Source organism: Primulina huaijiensis, chromosome 14 (genome assembly GCF_012295235.1).
Source record: "Primulina huaijiensis isolate GDHJ02 chromosome 14, ASM1229523v2, whole genome shotgun sequence".
Classification (NCBI taxonomy): Eukaryota; Viridiplantae; Streptophyta; class Magnoliopsida; order Lamiales; family Gesneriaceae; genus Primulina; species Primulina huaijiensis.
The window spans coordinates 13,263,549-13,283,720 of record NC_133319.1 but is presented as its reverse complement, the minus strand read 5'-3'; the positions used below and the strand labels follow the sequence as shown (position 1 = coordinate 13,283,720).

The 20,172-nt window shown below is 35.3% G+C and overlaps 2 protein-coding genes across 5 annotated transcripts; one reads left to right on the top strand and one right to left on the bottom strand.

Moving 5' to 3' along the window:
- The first annotated feature begins 435 nt into the window (after positions 1–435).
- On the top strand, positions 436–6,615 carry LOC140956856 (pentatricopeptide repeat-containing protein At4g20740). 4 transcript variants are annotated; one of them, XR_012171549.1, is made up of 3 exons: positions 436–945; positions 1,780–3,850; positions 6,597–6,615. XR_012171549.1 is itself a non-coding variant. In XM_073413760.1 (3 exons), exons 1-3 carry the CDS (start codon positions 501–503, stop codon positions 3,543–3,545), a joined length of 2,112 nt encoding a protein of 703 aa, XP_073269861.1. In that variant the 5' UTR covers positions 436–500; the 3' UTR covers positions 3,546–3,972. The 4 variants fall into 4 exon arrangements, 2 of the variants coding, with proteins under 2 accessions (XP_073269861.1, XP_073269860.1); XR_012171548.1 differs by lacking the exon at positions 6,597–6,615 and adding an exon at positions 4,253–4,599; XM_073413760.1 differs by lacking the exon at positions 6,597–6,615 and having other exon boundaries at positions 1,780–2,048; positions 2,148–3,972.
- A 2,827-nt stretch (positions 6,616–9,442) lies between these two features.
- Positions 9,443–15,727, bottom strand: LOC140957246 (glycosyltransferase-like At2g41451). Its single transcript, XM_073414394.1, has 11 exons — positions 15,175–15,727; positions 14,149–14,298; positions 12,911–12,963; positions 12,345–12,453; positions 12,122–12,256; positions 11,886–11,930; positions 11,365–11,552; positions 11,089–11,230; positions 10,454–10,500; positions 10,212–10,299; positions 9,443–10,108 (listed from the first exon to the last, which is right to left on the bottom strand). Exons 1-11 carry the CDS (start codon positions 15,523–15,525, stop codon positions 9,827–9,829), a joined length of 1,590 nt encoding a protein of 529 aa, XP_073270495.1. The 5' UTR covers positions 15,526–15,727; the 3' UTR covers positions 9,443–9,826.
- Between the last annotated feature and the right edge of the window lie 4,445 nt (positions 15,728–20,172).

The window sequence follows — 20,172 nt, the reverse complement described above, 5'->3', positions numbered from 1 at the left end:
CCACTGAGCAGTTTGGCCATCTTCCACGTTTATTCATCGTGGATCGTAGATCGACTCATTCCATCATGGTCCTTAACCGATCCCTTCATGGGCTTGTCTATTGGGTTATTCATGTTTTTTAGGGCTTCCATTGTTAGTGGATTTCAAATGATTTGGACTTTACAAAATATGGACTCAACAATTGCATTTGTATTTTTAGTCATATAACTTACATATTGTTTTACTCATGTTTTGGTTACGCTAACGATGAGTTTATATTTTTAGTCTTTTAATTTTTATATTTTTTTGTTCATTTCTAGTTTTTTTGCGGACATAGTTGGACATAGATATTTGGAAGGAAATCTACGTGTATAAATTTCGTGATTTTTTTAGAATATTATTCGAAGTTTATATATATATACATAACAAATTACATTAATACAATTATATATTCACCTCTGACACGACAAAGGAAACCATTGGTTATGAACTTTTAGATTCCTCGGACTACTAATCGAAAAATGCCGCCACAAAACTCGCCGGCGGCACTGACCAAACCCCACAAACCCTACTTCTTCTATGGCCACCGGAAACCAACCCAGAACCGGCCTACGGTCCGTGGTGGTCTCTTCTCCAACCGCCAATCCATCACCCTTAAGAGGCTGACCCAGCCCACCTCCGCCAGACACGATTCATTTGATCTCCAAAAGTGGGACCCAGATGAAAAGAGCAACGGGAAGCAGCTGTATGCGAAAGACCCATCAGAGGTATTCTTCTCCTTGGCGAAATATCTATCTCCCATCGCTAGATACATTGTGGACTCGTTCAGAAAACACAAGCGATGGGGTCCGCCGCTCGTGGAAGAGCTCAATAGGCTGCGGCGGGTGACGCCAAAGCTGGTGACGGAGGTTCTGAAATTTCCCAATATTGATCAGAGGCTATCCTCCAAGTTTTTTAATTGGGCTGGTATGCAATAAGAACTTTCTTTCCCATTGTAATGGAAATAGTCGAATATGTAGGTCCAGACATTGCATTGTGGATATTGTTTGCAAGCAAGTGAAAGTATAAATCATGTTAGAATTCTTGTTGTGAACATGGTCCAATAAATCTTCGGCGGAGGTTGTGCCTATGCGAGCATATGCCTCTGCTTGTCATCTAGTCATTCTTGATAAGGAAAAAAATCCTTCATTTCATATTTTTCAATTTTTGTTCTTTTCCAGATAAGTTTCTTGGTAAGCCTGGTTAGTCCTGTTGTTTCCTTTAACTGTTGTTAGTACTATGTACTATTTCAATGTAGTTTTTAAATTATCGTTTTTCTTCTTTGGAAAGAGGAGCAGAAGAATGGGGGTGCTTCTCTCTTTTACTTAAGTTGGATTTGCTTTGCTTACGTCCAGGTTATTTTTCTTATGTTCTTACTTCCACAATTATCCATACCCATGACATTCCCTGGTCCTTTGGTGCTATATATACGGCGGAACATTGTTAATTTTTTATCTTGCAAGTGCCATTGCTTTATCTTTATGTGGATATAGTATGTCATGTTATACAATTATGTTTGCCAACCTGTTTTAGTACATCAATAACAAATAGATATATATGAATCAATTTGTTGCTCTTGCAAAGTCTTTCTTTTCATTGTATAAAGCAGAGGACCTACGGACATGTCGACAGTTGTAAATGCATTTTATTAACTTCCATGGGACGGAGATTAGAATAGTGGTCATCTGCAGTTGTGTTTGTTACTTGTCTTCTGATATGAAATTGTGATATAAATGGATTTTTCTTCATTTGATTGTTCAGGCAAGCAGAAAGGTTATAGGCATGACTTTGCTTGTTACAATGCCTATGCCTATCTTTTGAATCGATCTAATCATTTCCGGGATGCTGATCAGGTGCCTGAGCTGATGCATATGCAAGGGAAGCCGCCTAGTGAAAAACAGTTTGAAATCTTGATTAGGATGCACTCGGATGCAAACAGGGGTCTGAGGGTTCACTGTGTGTACGAGAAAATGAAGAAATTTGGAGTGAAGCCAAGAGTCTTTTTATATAATAGAATAATGGATGCCTTGGTAAAAACTGATCATTTAGATTTAGCCATCTCAGTTTATAATGATTTCAAGAAGGATGATTTGACCGAAGATAACGTCACTTTTATGATTTTGATCAAGGGTTTGTGCAAAGCTGGACGCCTGGATGAAATGTTTGACCTTTTGGATCAGATGAGGAAGAATCTGTGCAAGCCAGATGTATTTGCGTACACAGCAATGGTAAGAGCACTGGTATTGAAGGGAAATTTGGAAGGTTGTTTGAGGGTTTGGGGGGAAATGCGAAAGGATCGTGTTGAACCAGATGTCATGGCCTATTCAACTTTAGTTATGGCACTTTGTAAAGGGAACCAGGTTAACAAAGGCTATGAAATGTTCAAGGAGATGAAAGAGAGGAAATATTTGATCGACAGGGCTATTTACGGATCTCTGATTGAAGCTTATGTGGCAGATGGGAAAGTAGGTTCAGCCTGTGATCTACTTAAAGACTTGATTGATTCGGGATATCGTGCTGATTTGGCAGTGTATAACACCCTAATAAGAGGGCTATGTGCAGCAAAACTGGTTGAGAGAGCATATAAGCTTTTTCAAGCAACAATTGAAGAGGATCTCCAACCAGATTTTTATACTGTTAATCCAATTTTGAAGTCTTATGCAGAGTTGAAAAGGATGGAGGATTTTTTTAAATTGCTTGAGCGAATGAATAAATTAGGTTTTCCTGTTATGGATGATTTACTCAAATTCTTTTCTTTTATGCTGGATGAGGCTGGTACCACAATGATGGCTTTAGAAGTGTTTGAATACTTGAAAGTGAAAGGATACGTGAGTACTCCAATTTACAATGTTCTTATTGAGGCTGTTCTAAAAAATGGAGAGGAAAAGAAGGCATTAGCACTGTTCCACGAGCTCAAAGATTCTTCTGACTTGGTACCTGATGCATCAACTTACAGCAATGCAATTTTATGCTTTGTTGAAGTGGGAGATGTACACGAAGCGTGCACATGGTACAACAAAATAAAAGAAATGTCCTCAGTTCCTTCTGTTGCTGCTTATTATTCTCTTGTTAAGGGCCTTTCTCGACTAGGAGAGATAGATGCTGCTATGTTGCTTATTCGCGATTGCTTGGCCAATGTGACTAGTGGTCCTATGGAATTCAAGTACACCCTCGCTATTGTCCATGCTTGCAGGAAAAATGATGCTGTAGTGGTATGTGAACTCATAAATGAAATGATCGAACAAGGATGTCTTCCAAACAGTATCATTTACTCGGCAGTCATCTTTGGCACATGTAAGCATGGAACGATTGAAGAGGCAAGAAAGGTCTTCGTAAACATGAGAGAGCGCAATTTTCTGAGTGAAGCTGATGTAATAGCCTACGATGAAATACTTATAGACCATATGAAAAAGAAGACATCAGATTTGGTGTTGTCCAGTCTTAAATTTTTCGGTTTGGAGTCAAAACTGAAGTCAAAGGGCTGTACACTCTTGCCAATTGAAAATGCAAAAGATGTACCTGGCTGATAAAAAGTAAAAATGAGTTGATTGGACTAACCTGACTTGTTCCAAATTGCTCCGATTAGAGTTATCCCTTGGGATAGATCTTATCACAGTGAGCAAATATTTCAAGGTCAATTCAAGTGGCACTAATTCTCAAGGATTCAATATCAGTACATACCATAAAACATGGGCCGAACTTAACTTTATTGTTTGGAGTACAAGGCTAGTCTCTGTTGGTGAAGAATACAATACTTTTTATGAGATCGAGGCTTCAATATTGGCCCACCGTTTTTTCCAAACTTCAGCAGCTCCAGCCCCATGGCTTGTTGGTAAGACCTTCTGATATACCGTATAATAGAAAATATATTGTGCAATATCTTGTTTTGCTTATTAAGGAATCACTCTCTGGAAGTAGTGCTTCATTTGGTTTATTTTATGGAATTATTTTCTGTGGATACGAGTAATTTAAACTTGTGAAGACTTAATAGATATTAGAGACACATGGTGCGGTGATTGCTTGAAAAATATGGTCTTTAAACAATGGAGGGCTGACAAATTTGAAAGCTCTTCTTGAATTTGTTCTTGTGGGTCACCTTGCTTTAAGGTTTGTATAGAGGGGCTTGTAGACCAGCTGGTAAAACTAGAGTTTCCTGTGTAGCAATGTGCATGCATAGGTCACAGAGTCTGTTTCTATTTTTCTACCTGGAATAATAATGATATTGTTCTTATAGATCACTGTTCTAAATGGCGGTAGGCGGCCCTCGACAGTCCCGCCTTTGTCGAAGGTGGTCTATATAGGTGATCCGAGGCTATCCGGCGAGCGAGCAGGTGGCGGAGGCAACCGAGTAGGCCATCGAGGTGTTCAATGATTTTAAAATCCTAGTCAATTGTCAAAGTCAAATAATTTTTAAAACCACTGAAAGTCAATCAATTTAAAAAAATAGATATAATAAAAACACCGCTCACTCTCTTTTGTATTTATATTTGGTTTTAAGTGTTCTCCATCATCAACTACAACTTGCTTCAAACCGCCTCCAGCTGACATCGTCATCAACCACCATCTTAATTATCTTGTTAGTTTGTATTTATATATTTATCTGGATTGTATTATATTATATGAAATTTTTTTATGCATAAACATTATTTAATTTCATATATTACATAAAAATAATGATTATTTATAATTATATTGCATGATTATATATAATAATTTATTAGAAATTCAACCGTCTAGGCGACCAAGGTGGTAGGCTGTAACTGATGGTCTTTTTTTAAAAATAATATAATTTTAAAAAGTATATATTAAAATATTGCAAATCTGGAAAATTTGTAAAAGTATAACAATCCGTGACTCAAAAGTCCGGATTCATTTTTTTTATAAATAAATTAATAAAGGGTCACGTGACTGATTGTCCTTTATTTAAATTTCCCCGAGCCTTTCGAACACATACACCGAGCTTACCTTTCGAACATTTCGGCATTTCGTCTGATTCATTAGCCCAACATTTGATTTTATTTTCGCTTCGTTTTTTCCGTCACATTTAGTGTTAGTTATATTTCCTTATTTGTTATCGAGAATTGTCAAGTTTTAATTTTGTTATTATTATTGAATTAATGTTGTTTTATAATGAATTTTTTATAAGAATATTTAACATTGACATGTTATTATATTGTTTGTTGATTTTATCATTTATTTAATACGAGAGAATCTTAAGAGGTAACATTATTATTTTTGTTCATTATATTTATTATTATTCGTTGATTTATTGAACTAAATTTGTTTGACTGAATTTTATTATTGAAACAATTAATCTTATGAAATTTAGAATTCATTTAGATAATAATGATTTCTTTTAATAATAATTATTTTTTTAAAAATAAATTGGAGCCCCACTTTGGCAGGTGTCCCGCCCGGTTGCCTGCCCCGGGCAAGGGCCGCCCCTGATTTAATTTCATAGTACTCTTTGGTTGACAACTTGAGAATTTATGTGTGTCTTCAATCAACTCGTGAAAAGTGAGGAAAATTAAGAAGTATATGTCCCAATCAATAAGTCTTAACTAACAAGCCTATAATGAAGCTGCGACGTGCAAATATAATAAATAAATAAATAAATTAATTAAAGTACCACAAATTGGCTTGATTAAAGTGAATACTAGCCAATTTGAGTTTAGACTTCTAATAAAATTTCAGTAGTAATCTTGCAATATTTAAATATGCAGGTTTTATATATGTTTTAAAATAATAGACATAAATAAATAAAGTACTTGAAAATAGTGAATTTTGATGAAAAATGTGAAGATCCACAAAAAAAAAAAACATTTTATCAAGCAGAACAATGAACATTTTTTTAAAGACATTTTATCAAGCAGAACAATGAACAATGAATTATTTTTTTTTTTTAAGATCAACAATTTATATTTATTAATACTTTCTTATTAGTATTCCTATTAGTAATTTTATACTGTGATTAATATTAAAAATATAAAATATAACAAAATTATACTCAATAGTATAATGCAACCAAACAAAATTATAGTTACATTAATACAATATAAATAATACAATTAAAATATAAAAATTTATTGAAAGTACCTTTTCAAATGTAGTTGTACGGAATTTGTAATTGAATCAATGAACGATGTTTAATATCTGCAATAAATCACAAACATTATCAAAAATATTATACAAAAAAATTCAATATTAAAAAATATTTATAAGCAAGAATGGGTTGACACGCTGCCACATATTCTGAATCCGTGACTTCTAAGAATCTGTGAGGCAATCCGTGAATCCGGAAAACATTTGGACGGATCGTAATATTTTCATAACTCTATCCATTTTGTAATATTTTAATAAATACATTTTTAATTTATATTATTTTTAAAAAAAAATCCTGTAACTGATTGCCCTCTCGCGCCATTTACAACATTGTTCTAGATAGGCAAACAGGTCAGGTCTTCTGAGGGAAAACTGCTATTTTGTAGGCTCATATTTTATCTTGCAGTCATTTTACTCGTGTCAAAGAGCTGATATAGCAGGGCGATTCCATTTATGACATTACTCCAATGCTGCAGACTTCTTCAAGTGGCTCCGTGTTGGTTCTTTTTAGACTGAAGCTTTATGAAATTCGATTGTGATTCAGTGTTCAACGTCGCGGTTCGGGTTTACTGCCTTGTTTTACTTCGTCGAATGGATAACTCTTTCCCAAGACTTGAAAAGATTTATATCTACCCAGTCTACTTCAATCAGGGGGCGGAGTGATTTAAGTCGACTTCCTTTGATGTCATGAGAGACCTTGTACTCTGGGAGACTGATTTATGAAATAAAAAAAAAAAAATTAAAAATTGGATAAATCAGGATATTACTGTCGATGTAAATTATATTTACAAATAAGTCAAAACAAGACAATGAAAATGATGGCTGGCCTTGGAAATATAAAGAACCAATTTGCTGGCAAGCTATTCGGAACTTGGTTTGGTAAAAGTTCGTTCGAGATCATTCTTTAATCTTATCGAGCCCAACTCGACAATTTTATCAAACCGATCTCGAGCTTATGAATATTCGGCTCGTGATCTCCGGGAGTTTGAGCTCGGTTCGTTTACTATTTAAGAACATATGGCACACAAGCTCGAGTTCGACTCATTTATTTTGTTTGGGCTTGGCTCCTCTACATATTCGTGAATATGATCGACTATATGGCTATTGAGCTCGAGCTTGATCTGCGCTCATTTGTTGAGTTGACAAATAAACATATTAGTACCGATGAATTTGGAAGGATTTGAACATAAGATCTTGTTGAAAAAAATACGAATTTTCGCCACTTAGTTACGATTGTATTTTTAAATTTAAATTGCAAATCATTAAACTAAAATGTTGTTTAAAACATAATAAATAAAATAACATAAATGCATCAAGTTATTTTTTTTTCCCTCAAAATTTTCAGCACACCATAAGCACGTTGAGTAAATTCACTAATTATTATAATAAAATATTATTTAAAAAACTAGCATGATCAATAAATAAAACTCAACAAAAATGTACTAACTAATTCATTTAAAAAGACTGAACACATTAAAATAATATGAACTTGAACTACTAAGCCGATAGCAAATTTGAATAAACTTGTATATATTATGTTGAAACATTCTTTTTAAAAACTAGCATGATAAATAAAATATGATTCAAATTTTATAATAGCATTGCCGCATTGGCATATCTAGAGAAATCAATTAAATAATTATATATAATCAAGAGAATTCANGAATTCACTTTTGTTTAACAAGATGTAGTTTATTATGTGATGATTGAGATGAATAAGAACAGAACAACGATAAAGAAACCAATTGTATGATAACATAATCATATTTTTTTTTTGTTTAATATGTCTAATGAATGATGATTTGATCAATAAATTTTGTAATGGAACAAAATAAAAATTCAATTTAAAACATCTTGAATGAATTTTAGACTTTTAGTTAAATTAACTTATCTAAATGAAACTTGTTAATACATTAAAACTTAACTACTAGAATTTTACTTATATTTTTATTTATGAATGAAATAACAAATCAATTTAAATGATGAATGATATTTTGAACTCTTAGTTAGATATTGTGTTTTGAGATGTTCAATGATGTTTGATTTTATGTTTTTTAGTTGTTAGGTTTGTCGTTTTGGTTAGTTATGAATGAATTTACTTTTTTTATACCTTAATATAAAATTAATTTATAGAGAGATACATTATATTGTATGCTCGACTCGATTCTATCTTTAACGAGCTCGCATAAAACAAAAACTTGAGCCCAATTTTATGCTTGAGGAGCTCAAAAAACAAGCCCGCTTTACTAGTTGAGCTCGAACCAGACTCTTTAACATGATAAACGAGCTATTATTAACTAACCGAGCTCGAACTATTCTCGATTTTAATAATTTCAAAACGAGCCGATCTCAAACCTTCCGATAAAAGCTCGAGCTTATATATCTTAAATGAGCCGAGTTCGAGCCTTATACTGTTCGGTTCGATTCGGCTTGATTTGTTTACATCTCTAGTTGGCCTGGGAGTCGCTTCACTTGATCATGTCTTAAGATCATTCATTCTCTCTCCCTCCATGCAGGTGATATCGACTCGATATAATTCCAATTTAAAACCCAAAAGCTACAGCCGATGTCTTCTACCATAAGCACAATCTCATGAAAACTACGAACGAGACTTTATCAAATTGCCAAAAACAAATAACACGGATATATATTTCTTGACTTCATGGGTTTCCCTTTTCATCACAAAAGCTAGATTACCAAACCCTATAACTGGAGTACAGAACAAGGAGACCATGTGTTCACCTTGACTTGAATAAAAAATTATACTGTCAGTGTCATCTCTACACTATTACATGTACCTGTCAAATTTTTGCCATATTGTAAGGATCCCACACGATCAATGTTATCATATCACGTACCAAGCTTTGCTATACCCATACATATCGTTATATTATTATCCGAGGTGTTTAACGAATTTTACTTGACGCAGATCTTGATCCTCACTGGTTTCTAAAGAGTTAATGTACTCTGTTTTATATACATCAGGACCTCACTAATCCTATTTTCTTTCATCTTTTAGATATATACTGTCTATATATAACATATTCTCTGCAAACAAACTCCAGGCAACTCAAGACTCAAAGTAAGCAGCATCGGAATTTGGATGTACTCTGCTAGCTTCTTCAATTAAGCTGAAAACTTGAGTCCTTTAAAGTCGACTTAGTAGCTACTGGTTTTGCACCAACAATCTGCTAACAGTTTTATGAATTTAGTAATTGATATTGATGCATTCACTCATGCTTCCAATGTGACAAACAAGTATATTGATTGGTTGGCCACGAACCAGCATATTAATATTTGAGTATTTGATGTTCAAAACACGTACAAAAACAAGATTTAAACATATGTACCACAAATGTGACGCAAATTAAGCTCCATTTTTACTGTACATCAACAAGAATCATATTCATGAATGCCCCATGTTTCTAAATTCAATACATATCAATCAATGTCTCTAAAACACGGAGATGTGGAGCTGATATTGCAAGAAACACCTCCCCTCAGCCCTCAACCCCTCCCCCTTCTCTGTCTTAGCGTCACAACGTAAACCTCCGCTTGGGTAATAATGATCGGGAATAGCCACAGATTGAAACACGTTTAAACCCGCTTCTTGCTTAATCTTTCCCTCTACTACACAGGAGAAACCCAATTCTCCTCATTTTAGTTGTATAACAGAAAGGAAAAAATCAGCAATCTTGCAAGAGAATCATGCTTCAATCGTTAGGTCGTCATTCATTACCGGGGGAGATAATGGTGGGATAGCTACTTCATGAAAAAGATACGAAGTAGTTTCAAGTGCTTTTCTGGATGTTTCTTGAGAATCTTTATTTCTGCCTATCTTTCTTGATGGAAGTGAGACAGAAGCAGCAGCAAAAGAGGAATTGTTGCTCTCGATGGATGCTAAGAATTTGGTTTTCGACTCAGATTTGTGAGCAGATGCAATTATGGATTCAAATATGCCAGATTCCCTCAAACCTTGAATGATGGTCTGGTATATATCAGGGCAAAGAGCATAAATTAGAAAACGTCGTGAACATTTAGGTAAAAAAATATTTCTCATCCAAGCTTGAGTGACTGGATTTTGAACTTACCATAGGAGCATAAATTCGCGTTAAAATGCCCTTCCTCAATAATTTCAGATTTACGGTTCTATCAGTCCACACAACATGCTCGCGATACCTGTTGCAGTAAAGTAAGATAGTTCAACTAAATTGAGAAGTACACGAAATAAACCAAACAATTGCTGGTATATGAATATCTGTTACATAAAACGCCAAGTAAACGGGGTAAATCACGGCAGAAAAAAAACTCAAGTATTTTAGGCAGTTATTACCAGTTTAGCATCTCCTCCTCTGTAGCAGTTGAAGCAATTATAAATGCCTGAAAAAAGAAGCAAAGTTGTCAGCATGAAAAAACCGAAACAGACCGAGAACGATAAAATACCAAATCAATTCAACTAATCGATATCCCCATGGCAGCTTCAAAAAAATAATAGACACAATATAAGTGATCCCACCGTTGCAAAAATAATACTATAATAAGGATTTGATTCAACATTTGATAATTTTCTGATTAGATTAGATATCCTCATCACATACAATGCAAATGGTTAAACGGGTAATAAAATCAAATTACATCTTTCTAGACTTGCACACCATTTTAAAACTAAACATGCTTGTTAAGTCAGACTTGCACACCATTTTAAAACTAAACATGCTTGTCAAGTCATTATGATAACATCAGGACCAGTGCATCAGTATCAGAGATTTGGTGCCGTGCCATCATAGCGATTTACCATGTGTTAGCCTTCTTTCCACTAAACTTTAGGACCACATGTCCCATACCATATTAATCTACTATAGGTCCCAAAATATCTTTATTTTAAAGGAAGTTCATCGTTACCACAATGGAAGGAGCTAAATAAATAACAAAATAATAATAATAATAATGAAGGTAGTCGACGCTCACATCTCTATCAAATTCCAACATAAAACATCGCTTGACATCCTCTTTAGTAGGCTTACAACCACAGCGGTCGCGCCTAGAAGTCAAGTCAGAGAACTTCGCATATGTATAATGCAAGACCGCAGCCTCTTCAAATTTGATCTCACTGCCAAATGCAACCACAAAAGCTGACTAGATGAATGTAACTGTGTGGTTTCCATGCCACAACTGAGAGGATGGAAAAAATGGATAAACGGAAATTAAAACAAACACAAATCTTTAAATAACAAGGATTCATACCTTGGAGTTTTCATGTAATTGTGCCATCTGTGTGCCCCATTGGGGCGAAGATGATCTTGCACTCGAGCAATCGATTTCCCATTTCCATAAGTCAAAAAGTAGTTAGGATTGCCACGAGTTGATTCCTTATACATTCCGAAATAAGTGTCTTTTGTTAAATGATCATAGTTTCTCTTGAACATCGATACCTATATGACACGCAGAAGAAAGAAGAATAGCTAGTTACAACAAATCTTACTAATTCCTCCAAAAAACTTCTGCAAAAACTCTACTAAATTTCCAAACTTTGCCCATTAAATCCAAAGCAAACTCAGTTTTATAAGTTCAGGAACGTCAAATGAGGTAATTGCTACTTTTTCAAATCAATAGTATTCATGCACAAGTTTTTTTTTTTAAATATATTATAATAGAAGGTACCGAAGATAGCCACGTACCATTCCCAAATTTTGAATCATATTAGCAAAGGAAACATAAAGCACTTAATTCCACTGAGAGGAAAAATAAGACATTTGAAGAATTACCTCCGTGAAAGGTTCCTTGACATCATCTCGTTCGACACTGCTCTCCTGACAAAAGCATAAGAGGGTAAGTATGTGTAATTTGGTGATAAAATAATGTTATTTCTATAATCCTATTTGACTCGATGCTCCAACTAATATTGATAATGCACCAGAATAAAACTTGGACATGCATGAAAGAGTAGATTATACATGTCAGACATACAGAAGCAAAGAAACAATGACAACAAACTGCTTACATAGTTGGGAAAGACAACCATGTCCACATGGCTAGGCACATCAAGTAACAGTTGCCTCAACGAATATTCTCGACCACCAGCTGGGTGTATCAATTCATCAGTGTCTAGATGAAGTATCCAGTCCATGCCAGCATCCTGAACTCATAATATGTAGAAAATATCACTTGCTCTTTAATTAAAAAAAACCCATGTTAAATTCATCCATGTTTGTAATCATTCATACCCTTGCCATGACAATAGCCATCTCCATGTTAAGAGATTGCTTCACAAAAAGCTCATAATTGCAAGGCTTGTAAAAGAAACTTGACAGCCAAGATTCATTCCAGATTCGGCTGAAGCAGCAACAGGAAAAGCTTGTCATTTTTAATACACCAATAGCAACTGTTATTATATGTAGATTTGTAAAATTTAAGGACAGAGCTGCTATTATATGTAGATTTGTAAAATTTAAGGACAGAGCTGCTATTATATGTAGATTTGTAAAATTGCTCTGTTATTACATGCAGATTTGTAAAATTTAAGGACAGAGCTGCTATTATATGTAGATTTGTAAAATTTAAGGACAGAGCTGGTTCTAAGAACTAATTCGTTAACCTAGGGATGTGAATCAACAAGTTAACCATAGATTAACAAAACTCAACAAATGCATTAATACTTGACTCACTCAGCCCTAAAATTCCACTCATGATGTCAAGTAGATGAAAGACATAAAGAGAATGTGGAAAATTCCTTTTAAATCACAAATTTAACTCGTAATGTCTAAACAATCACAAAGCTCACGTGATTTACCTCCTAGCTTGTTGCTCTTCTAGATCTTTGGTTCTGTAAATCACTTTGACCCCCTGCAAAAAACATAAAATTGACACTTACAGGTACAATTAACACCACAGTATCAGTAGACCAAAGCAAAACAGGAAATAGTTGAATAAACTATCCAACTATCAACCTATGGCATTCATTCTCCCTGGTAGATGTGAGAAGGGTGCAACAGAAATGGGGTGATTTAGGCAGAAAATAGCTGTCGAAATTGTTTTTATCTACCCAGCATATTTTGAAATAAGCCCCAATCTAAATCGGTATCTCAGTAGACAATGTAGAGGGAACGACATATGAGTTTTCTATGAGGTCAAAATGGAACACTTCTAACAGTCTTGAGACCGGACAAAATCTGGACTCAGTTTCTTCTCACATGCTGGCATGTACATTAAACAAAGTCATGCTTATAAAGCCATTTAATTTAGTTGAGAGTATCACAAAATTTACTCTAATTATAGCATAACAGAACTAAGCAACCGGACATTTATTTACAACAAAGGCATAGAAAATTCAGATTACTTACAGCATTTGGTATGCCAGTCACTGTGGGAGAAGTGGTCCATAGTCAGCTAAAGTATACTCATAAGGTATCTAATATCTTGTGTCTAAAATGCATCATATCCAATTATTCTCATACTCTCATTTTCGACAAGGCAATTGAGATCCAACAAATCTAAGGTATTGAACCAGCAGAGTTGACAAAAATGTTCAGCTTGAGGATGCAAGTAAGGAATACATTGATGAGCTGAACCAATCTAACCGTGTTTTACTCTTAAAGCACAAACCATGAACCAGGTGATCATCCCATGAATCTTAATTCTTATGTGATCTTTTATTCAAGTGACTGCCTCAAGGTATAAGTGAGTAGAGCATATGAAAATTTATGAGCTCAAGTGCGACTAAAAAAGCAAAAACTCAAGCTAGGAATAACAACAACGTTTCTACAACATATAAAGATAATATTTATTTTAAACATAATAAAAGGTTTGAATTCGAGTTCAATTGGTTACAAACCAGGTTATCATGCCTCTCATGTATTGATTGGTTTATTGACATTCAAGATCTAGATAGCTATATGATTTTCAAATATTAAATAGCAAACACGATAATTTTATGAGAAAATACTTATTGCTAAGGTAAACTGCCTCGTAGAACAAGAAATATAGATAGCTAAAGGAATAAAGCAGCCACGATGATGGATACAAACTCACATGAATGGATTCAAGGACTTTGGATACAGGAGGAGATGCAGCCCTTCCTTCGACAAAGAGAAAGAAAGTTGACACCCCAATAACTTTATGATAGAACATCCAGGGTAGAATTTGCTCCAAGCTAGCAGATGTACTTGTCGTGATGCATATCTGCTTGTGGCATAGCAAAAATAAGATCAATAACAACCACCGTCCGACTAAAAAACTTTTAGGAATGAAAATTTAAAATGGGACACTGAACCAATTTCAAAGAGAAAAGGTCAAAATTATATCAGGATGTCTAGGAACATAACAAGACCTTGAGTTTGAAACTTGAACGGGATGCACATCACTTTCAAAGAAACCAAATGACATGAGAAACGCATGATGCTCAAGCCATCTATACATAATAAACCTAATTGATCTGCAAATTCTGAAAAGTTCCATTAAACCACCCAGCCCGCCAATCCCCCCCTTTGGTTATTAAAATGTAGCTTTGAGGTCTAATGAAAAAGGATCTTAAATGAGAACTAGCGAGCACTCAGTCAAGCATCAGTGGCAATTGTTTTACTATCCCTTTTCCCTCATAATCATACATACCTTGGTCCCAGAACAAATCTCAAACTCCAGTTCTGTAAAACGAGTTGTAGACTTGTACAACCTACTAATTTCTCATAAAACAATAAGCTTTGTGTTCAAGAAACTAGGAATCACTCCCACCAGCTTCGCATACTTGTAACAAGTCAGAAAATTAGAAATGATCCAGAAATAATATATATGTTCCATAAATTTAAATGCACACCGTCGCTCGTTATTTCATTTTCTACTGAATGGTTTGGATCACAGAAATTAGAAATAATAAAAAAAAATCCATGAAAAGAACAATTCAGATTGAATCACCGTAACGTTCAAACACCTCCCCAAATTCCAAATCACCTCAAATCTAGCCTTCCCTCAAGAAAACACAAGCAGCCTTTTCACAGGTAACCAAAATCAGAATAACCCACAAAAGATCAACCCACCAAAAATAAACAGAAAAGAAAAAACCTTGGGTTTAAGATCGGGGTCGAACTTGTACTTCCAGTCCCTAAAATACGGAAACGAGGCTGAACTGGAGTGTCCCAACAGCGTGGAGCAATCGGAAGAGTGAGATGAAGAGGAATGCCCAACAGTGGCCAGAGGGGAGGAGTCCATGCCGGGGAACTTGTACGATTCATCAGGTGACCATCGGGAAATGGGATCATCCACGCCTCCGCCGCGCCACTGAAGGAGAAAAGCAAAGACCGCGAGGGAGAGGGGGAGAAGGGTGAGAAGAAGGAGAAGTTTCGCGGCGAAGGACTGGTGGTTGGTGGCGGAGGACGGTAATTGGGGCCGGAGTGAGGTGTGCAGACCCGCCATCTGAAGGAAAGGCTGGCCCGGCGATGGTGGGGTGTTACTTCTGCAGTATAATAAAGGGATTCAAGATTTAAATACACATTTTTGTGTAGATTCTCGTAATTTGATTGGATTTCTTGAATTTTGTTTGAGAGAATTATTTATACGAATTGCAAGGCAAAAATTCTAGAGGCGGAGTTTTTGGTTAAAGATGTTTTTGAACCCAAAATGGGTGGGACATTTTTTAAAGTAAAAATAAAATGGTTTGAGCATAATTGAGTAGACCTAGCCACAGACTGGGCTCAGTATGGGTCGAGGAAAACCCTGACTCATAACTGGCCTACTTGTGGTCGGTTATAGTCCGAGTTGTGAACTCGGTGGTTCAGGTCTGGGTTCATGCTCGGTTGATCACCGGGTCTTGCTCCAATTTAGCTCTTAATTTCTTAATTTTATTTTTTTAAAAAAAAGTTATTATTTTTTTAATAAACATTTAAATGATAAAAAAAATATAAATTAATAAAAGAAACTTCCACTTACAAGAACTCTAGGTAATATTTTTTAAAATAAAAAAATATATATTTCAAGAAAAATGCTTCTCTCCAAAGTTATACAATGAATCAAACCACAACTCAGACTGTTAGAATATAGTATTATCAATAATTTATCATCATAAATCTCGAGTTCTAATCATCATAATTTTTGCTACTCTTTGGCCTCTGCAGTCACAGGGCGTGCCCAAGTCTCCAATGCTTCTTTTGTTTTGTTCATTCTTTCAAGGTTCCATCTTGATTAATCGCTCATATTTCCTCACGTCGTCGTTCTAAATGTTCCCTCAGTTTTTTCTTTTTCTTCTTTATCACTTTTAACATTATGTGTTCGGCAAGCGGTTTTGGCCAATCATTGAGCAAACGCTGGGCTTCCAAATTTGTGGGTCTTAAGCTAGAATGCCTCTCATCCAATGTATTTTCTCCGATAATAAAAAATTGCTCCATTGTAACCATTGAAACTGAAAATCTAGAATTTATTTTGTCGTTATAGACAATATTATATATATTTATGCTTTTTTGCGACCACCATCGCAATATATAAAAAATTTCCTCATTTGCATCACTAAAATCAAAAGTAATGATAAAATAATTCTTAAGTTCTCGACTGGAACTTGAGGATCTTCGTGAACATTTCGTCATCTCCTTTAATAAAAATTATGCTTTAGTAAGTTTAGAAGTAATATTACAAGTAGTAGTGGATTGTACTTCATGTTGAACAATTTGTACGTCATATTTGGTGTTATATTCTTTATAAATATCATATAAATGAGTTCTAATATTAAACAAAAAATATGAAATAGATGAAATTGTTTCCGTAGTAGGATCTAAATAATCATAATATAATGTTAGCATTTCTTGTAAAACATCTAATTTAAATCTAGGATCTAAAACAAAATCATATAAAATTATTTCATGTATTTCTAAAAAAATTCTTTTTTTGCATGCAAGACATAAATACATTGAACAAAAACATCAACACTTAATTTAATATGTTCGCTAAAATTACATGCAATGTTGCAACAATGTGTTAAAACTAAATGAAAAGAAGGATAATAACAACAGATAATTGGTTACTAGCATCATTAAAAACTTATAAAATTTCACAGATACTATTGCATATATTCTATTGATTCGAAAAAGAATAAATATCACGAGGTTGAAGATGTTGATGAAAAAAGTATATATAATAAATCTTTATATTCAAAAGACGATAATAAAATCTTATATGTCGAATTCCAATGAGTTGGAATTCTTATGCAAACCGTTTATGTCTCATACCATTTATTTTGCAAAATTTTCCCCAATTTTTCTTAACTTGAGGATGTCTCCATAGATAATGAATTTATAATGCCCCGAAAATTCGTGTTTGAAAATTTGCGGAAAAATTTAAAATTTTCTTTTTAAAGTAATTAAAATGCCTCATTCACAAAATAATCTGATAAATCAAGTTTAATGTTCAAAATGACAGCGGAAGAAATTATTGTTCGCAAGATAACAAGTTAAAGTAACCCAACAACTGATAAAAATGTTTGAGCATAAAAAAATGGTAAATGCTATAAATGAGGTCCTCGGGTCCCATTACTGCCGACTCGAGCTGGCTCACTGGTCCCCGCTCTCGATCCCGACATCATCAGCACCTACAACAATCAAGTCTAGTAAGTCTAAAGACTCATCATGCATATATTATAAATAACGAGTAAATAATATAGTAAAATTTGCATGAGATAAAATATCATGTCATGAGACATACGTGAAAATAACTTATCATGATCAATTATAATACAGGCATAACTGAAATGAAAATCACAGTGAAAATGTTTGCTCCTTGGAGCCCTGTAATAAAATGGCATGTCATAAATTTTTTGGTGAGATTATGGTCTACGCAAGTGGCCCCTGCACTGAACGGAACTGAACTGACCGGTAACTGGCGACCGGAACCGGTAACTGGCGACCGGGCGAAGTAATGAACTTCTGATCAGACTAATGCCACAGTATACTGGGTGAAACTGAATTGACCGGTAACTAGCGACCGGGACCGGTAACTGACGACCGGGTGAAGTAATAATCCCATGATAGTAAAGTGACCACAAGCCATATCGCATAAATCTCAAAATAAATATTTTGCACGTAATATAATTAAATAACATAATTGAATATCCTGTAATAATTATACTGATTGGGTTGGATCGCTCCCAGGCTCGCTGCGACCTAAATCTAACATGAAAAATATGCATATGGTTTAACTTGACCAAACTTGCAATTGAATCCAAAAACTGAGACAATTGTGCCTAACGACTTCGTAGTTAATCGTGACTCCGTAACAACCCGAACCAACACCAAACCATCATATAGTCATGATTAAAATACGCCTAAAATGATTAAATAATGCTCCTAAATGTACAGTACTCGAAATTTAGTGAATGGAGGCAAAAAACGTGAAACGCTCTTTCGAGAGTCATTTTGGCACATTGCACCGTAAATTCTTGTACGACCTCTAAAATGATCCGAATCACAAACGGCCAAAAACATGACCTTCCTAACTTGATGAGGCGCTGTCCAGTCCAAGGCCATAGGCTAAAAGCCAACCAAGAACCCGGAACACGCCTCTGAACCGCAGCACGCTTGCTGTCCAAAAATACAGCAGCAGCGCCTTTGATTCCTTGCGTCGTTTTCGAGGCTACAGGCCATTGGGGCTTGAACCACCGACCATAGTACCTTACCAACATCCTAAGGGATGATTTGAACCATGGCTAAGGGCCCTAGGCAAGCCATAATTCGCACCACACCCGAAACCAACCGAAACGTCCACCCGGGCACTTAATTCTGCGCGTGGGGTGTTGCGACGCTTCTTGCTGTCATGGACCATTCCAGTGGCCATTTGGTTGACCATGGCACAATCTAGACATCAAGGGATATGGTATGAACCGTGGCTATGGGCCAGAGACCAACCAAAATTCACACCACACCACCAAACTCGAAAGTTACACAAGCAGAATTCGAAAGGGGCGAAGGGGGAAAGGGGCTGTTCTTGTGTTTTGATTTGAAAACCGATGCAACCATGGACCAAGCCTCAAAAGGGCAACTTGATCACGTCTTAGACCTACTAGGGAGGTGTTATAACCATGGCTATAGGCCCCTAGGGCAGCCAAGATCAGAAACATCAACCCTTGACAGCAACCAAGAAAATCGAATGCAAAAAGGGACACGCTTGGGGAGTTGCTGTCATTTCTGAATTTCAGCGTGTATGGGGCTTGAACCGATGGACCAACATGATCCTAATACACCCTAACACATGTCTAGGTGCAGCCTTGGAAGCCTAGGACCGAGCCAAACCCTGCAACAATAGAAACAACAAGAAACGTGAAGTACAAGTGGGAAGAGCCGAAAATTCCTGTGCAGATTTTTCTTTGAAAGTTGCTGTCCAAATTCGGTTTTGCCATGGAAATCATGATCATGTAATGTTTAAAAATGTTAATATGACTTAATTGAAGGGTCAAAGAAATATATAAACATGCCTTGGATTTTTGTTTTGAAGAAAACAAAAGATATGACGACGCGGCGCGGAGGAGGCGGAGTGTTCTTCGCTTCCTTGTTTCTACTAGATTTTTCTCCCTACTTTCCTCTAGCTAGAACTCGACTTTTTTTCTCTATTGAAGGGGACTGGATTTTCGAGAATATGGAGGGGAAAAAATGGTTAGGGAATGAATTGAAAGTTTACTAATAGATGGGAGATTAGAAGGGTAAGATAAAATCTTTTCTATCCTAGAGTTGAGAGATAAAGGGGGTGATTGATATCAAAAGATTTTTTGAGGGATGATCAAGAGTGCACATGTTCAACTTTAGGGTCTAGGTACAAGGGAAGAATTGCTTAATTATTTATTTGGTAGAGATTTAAAAAAAATGGGGACGATATCTACCTAGAACAAGATGATGGAAAGATAATGAGGAAATGAATTGTCCAACAAATAAATTCTTTTAGAATATAAAGGAGGGGCCGATTTTCTCATTAAAAAGGGAGAAGAATATTGCTAGATAAACATGGTAGAAATTGCTTAATTAATTTATTTGTTAGTGATTTAAAAGTTGGGAGAATATCTTCCTAGAAAAAGTTATGATGAGATAA

Excerpts from the sequence above, each read along its gene's own strand:
- LOC140957246 (XM_073414394.1), bottom strand. The coding sequence starts at position 15,525 with ATGGCGGGTCTGCACACCTCACTCCGGCCCCAATTACCGTCCTCCGCC. Across the intron at positions 12,964-14,148 it reads AAGTCCTTGAATCCATTCAT|GGGGTCAAAGTGATTTACAG; the intron begins GTGAGTTTGTAT and ends TGTTTTTTGCAG. Across the intron at positions 12,257-12,344 it reads TGGCTATTGTCATGGCAAGG|GATGCTGGCATGGACTGGAT; the intron begins GTATGAATGATT and ends TTATGAGTTCAG.
- LOC140956856 (XM_073413759.1), top strand. The coding sequence starts at position 501 with ATGCCGCCACAAAACTCGCCGGCGGCACTGACCAAACCCCACAAACCC. Across the intron at positions 946-1,779 it reads CAAGTTTTTTAATTGGGCTG|GCAAGCAGAAAGGTTATAGG; the intron begins GTATGCAATAAG and ends TTGATTGTTCAG.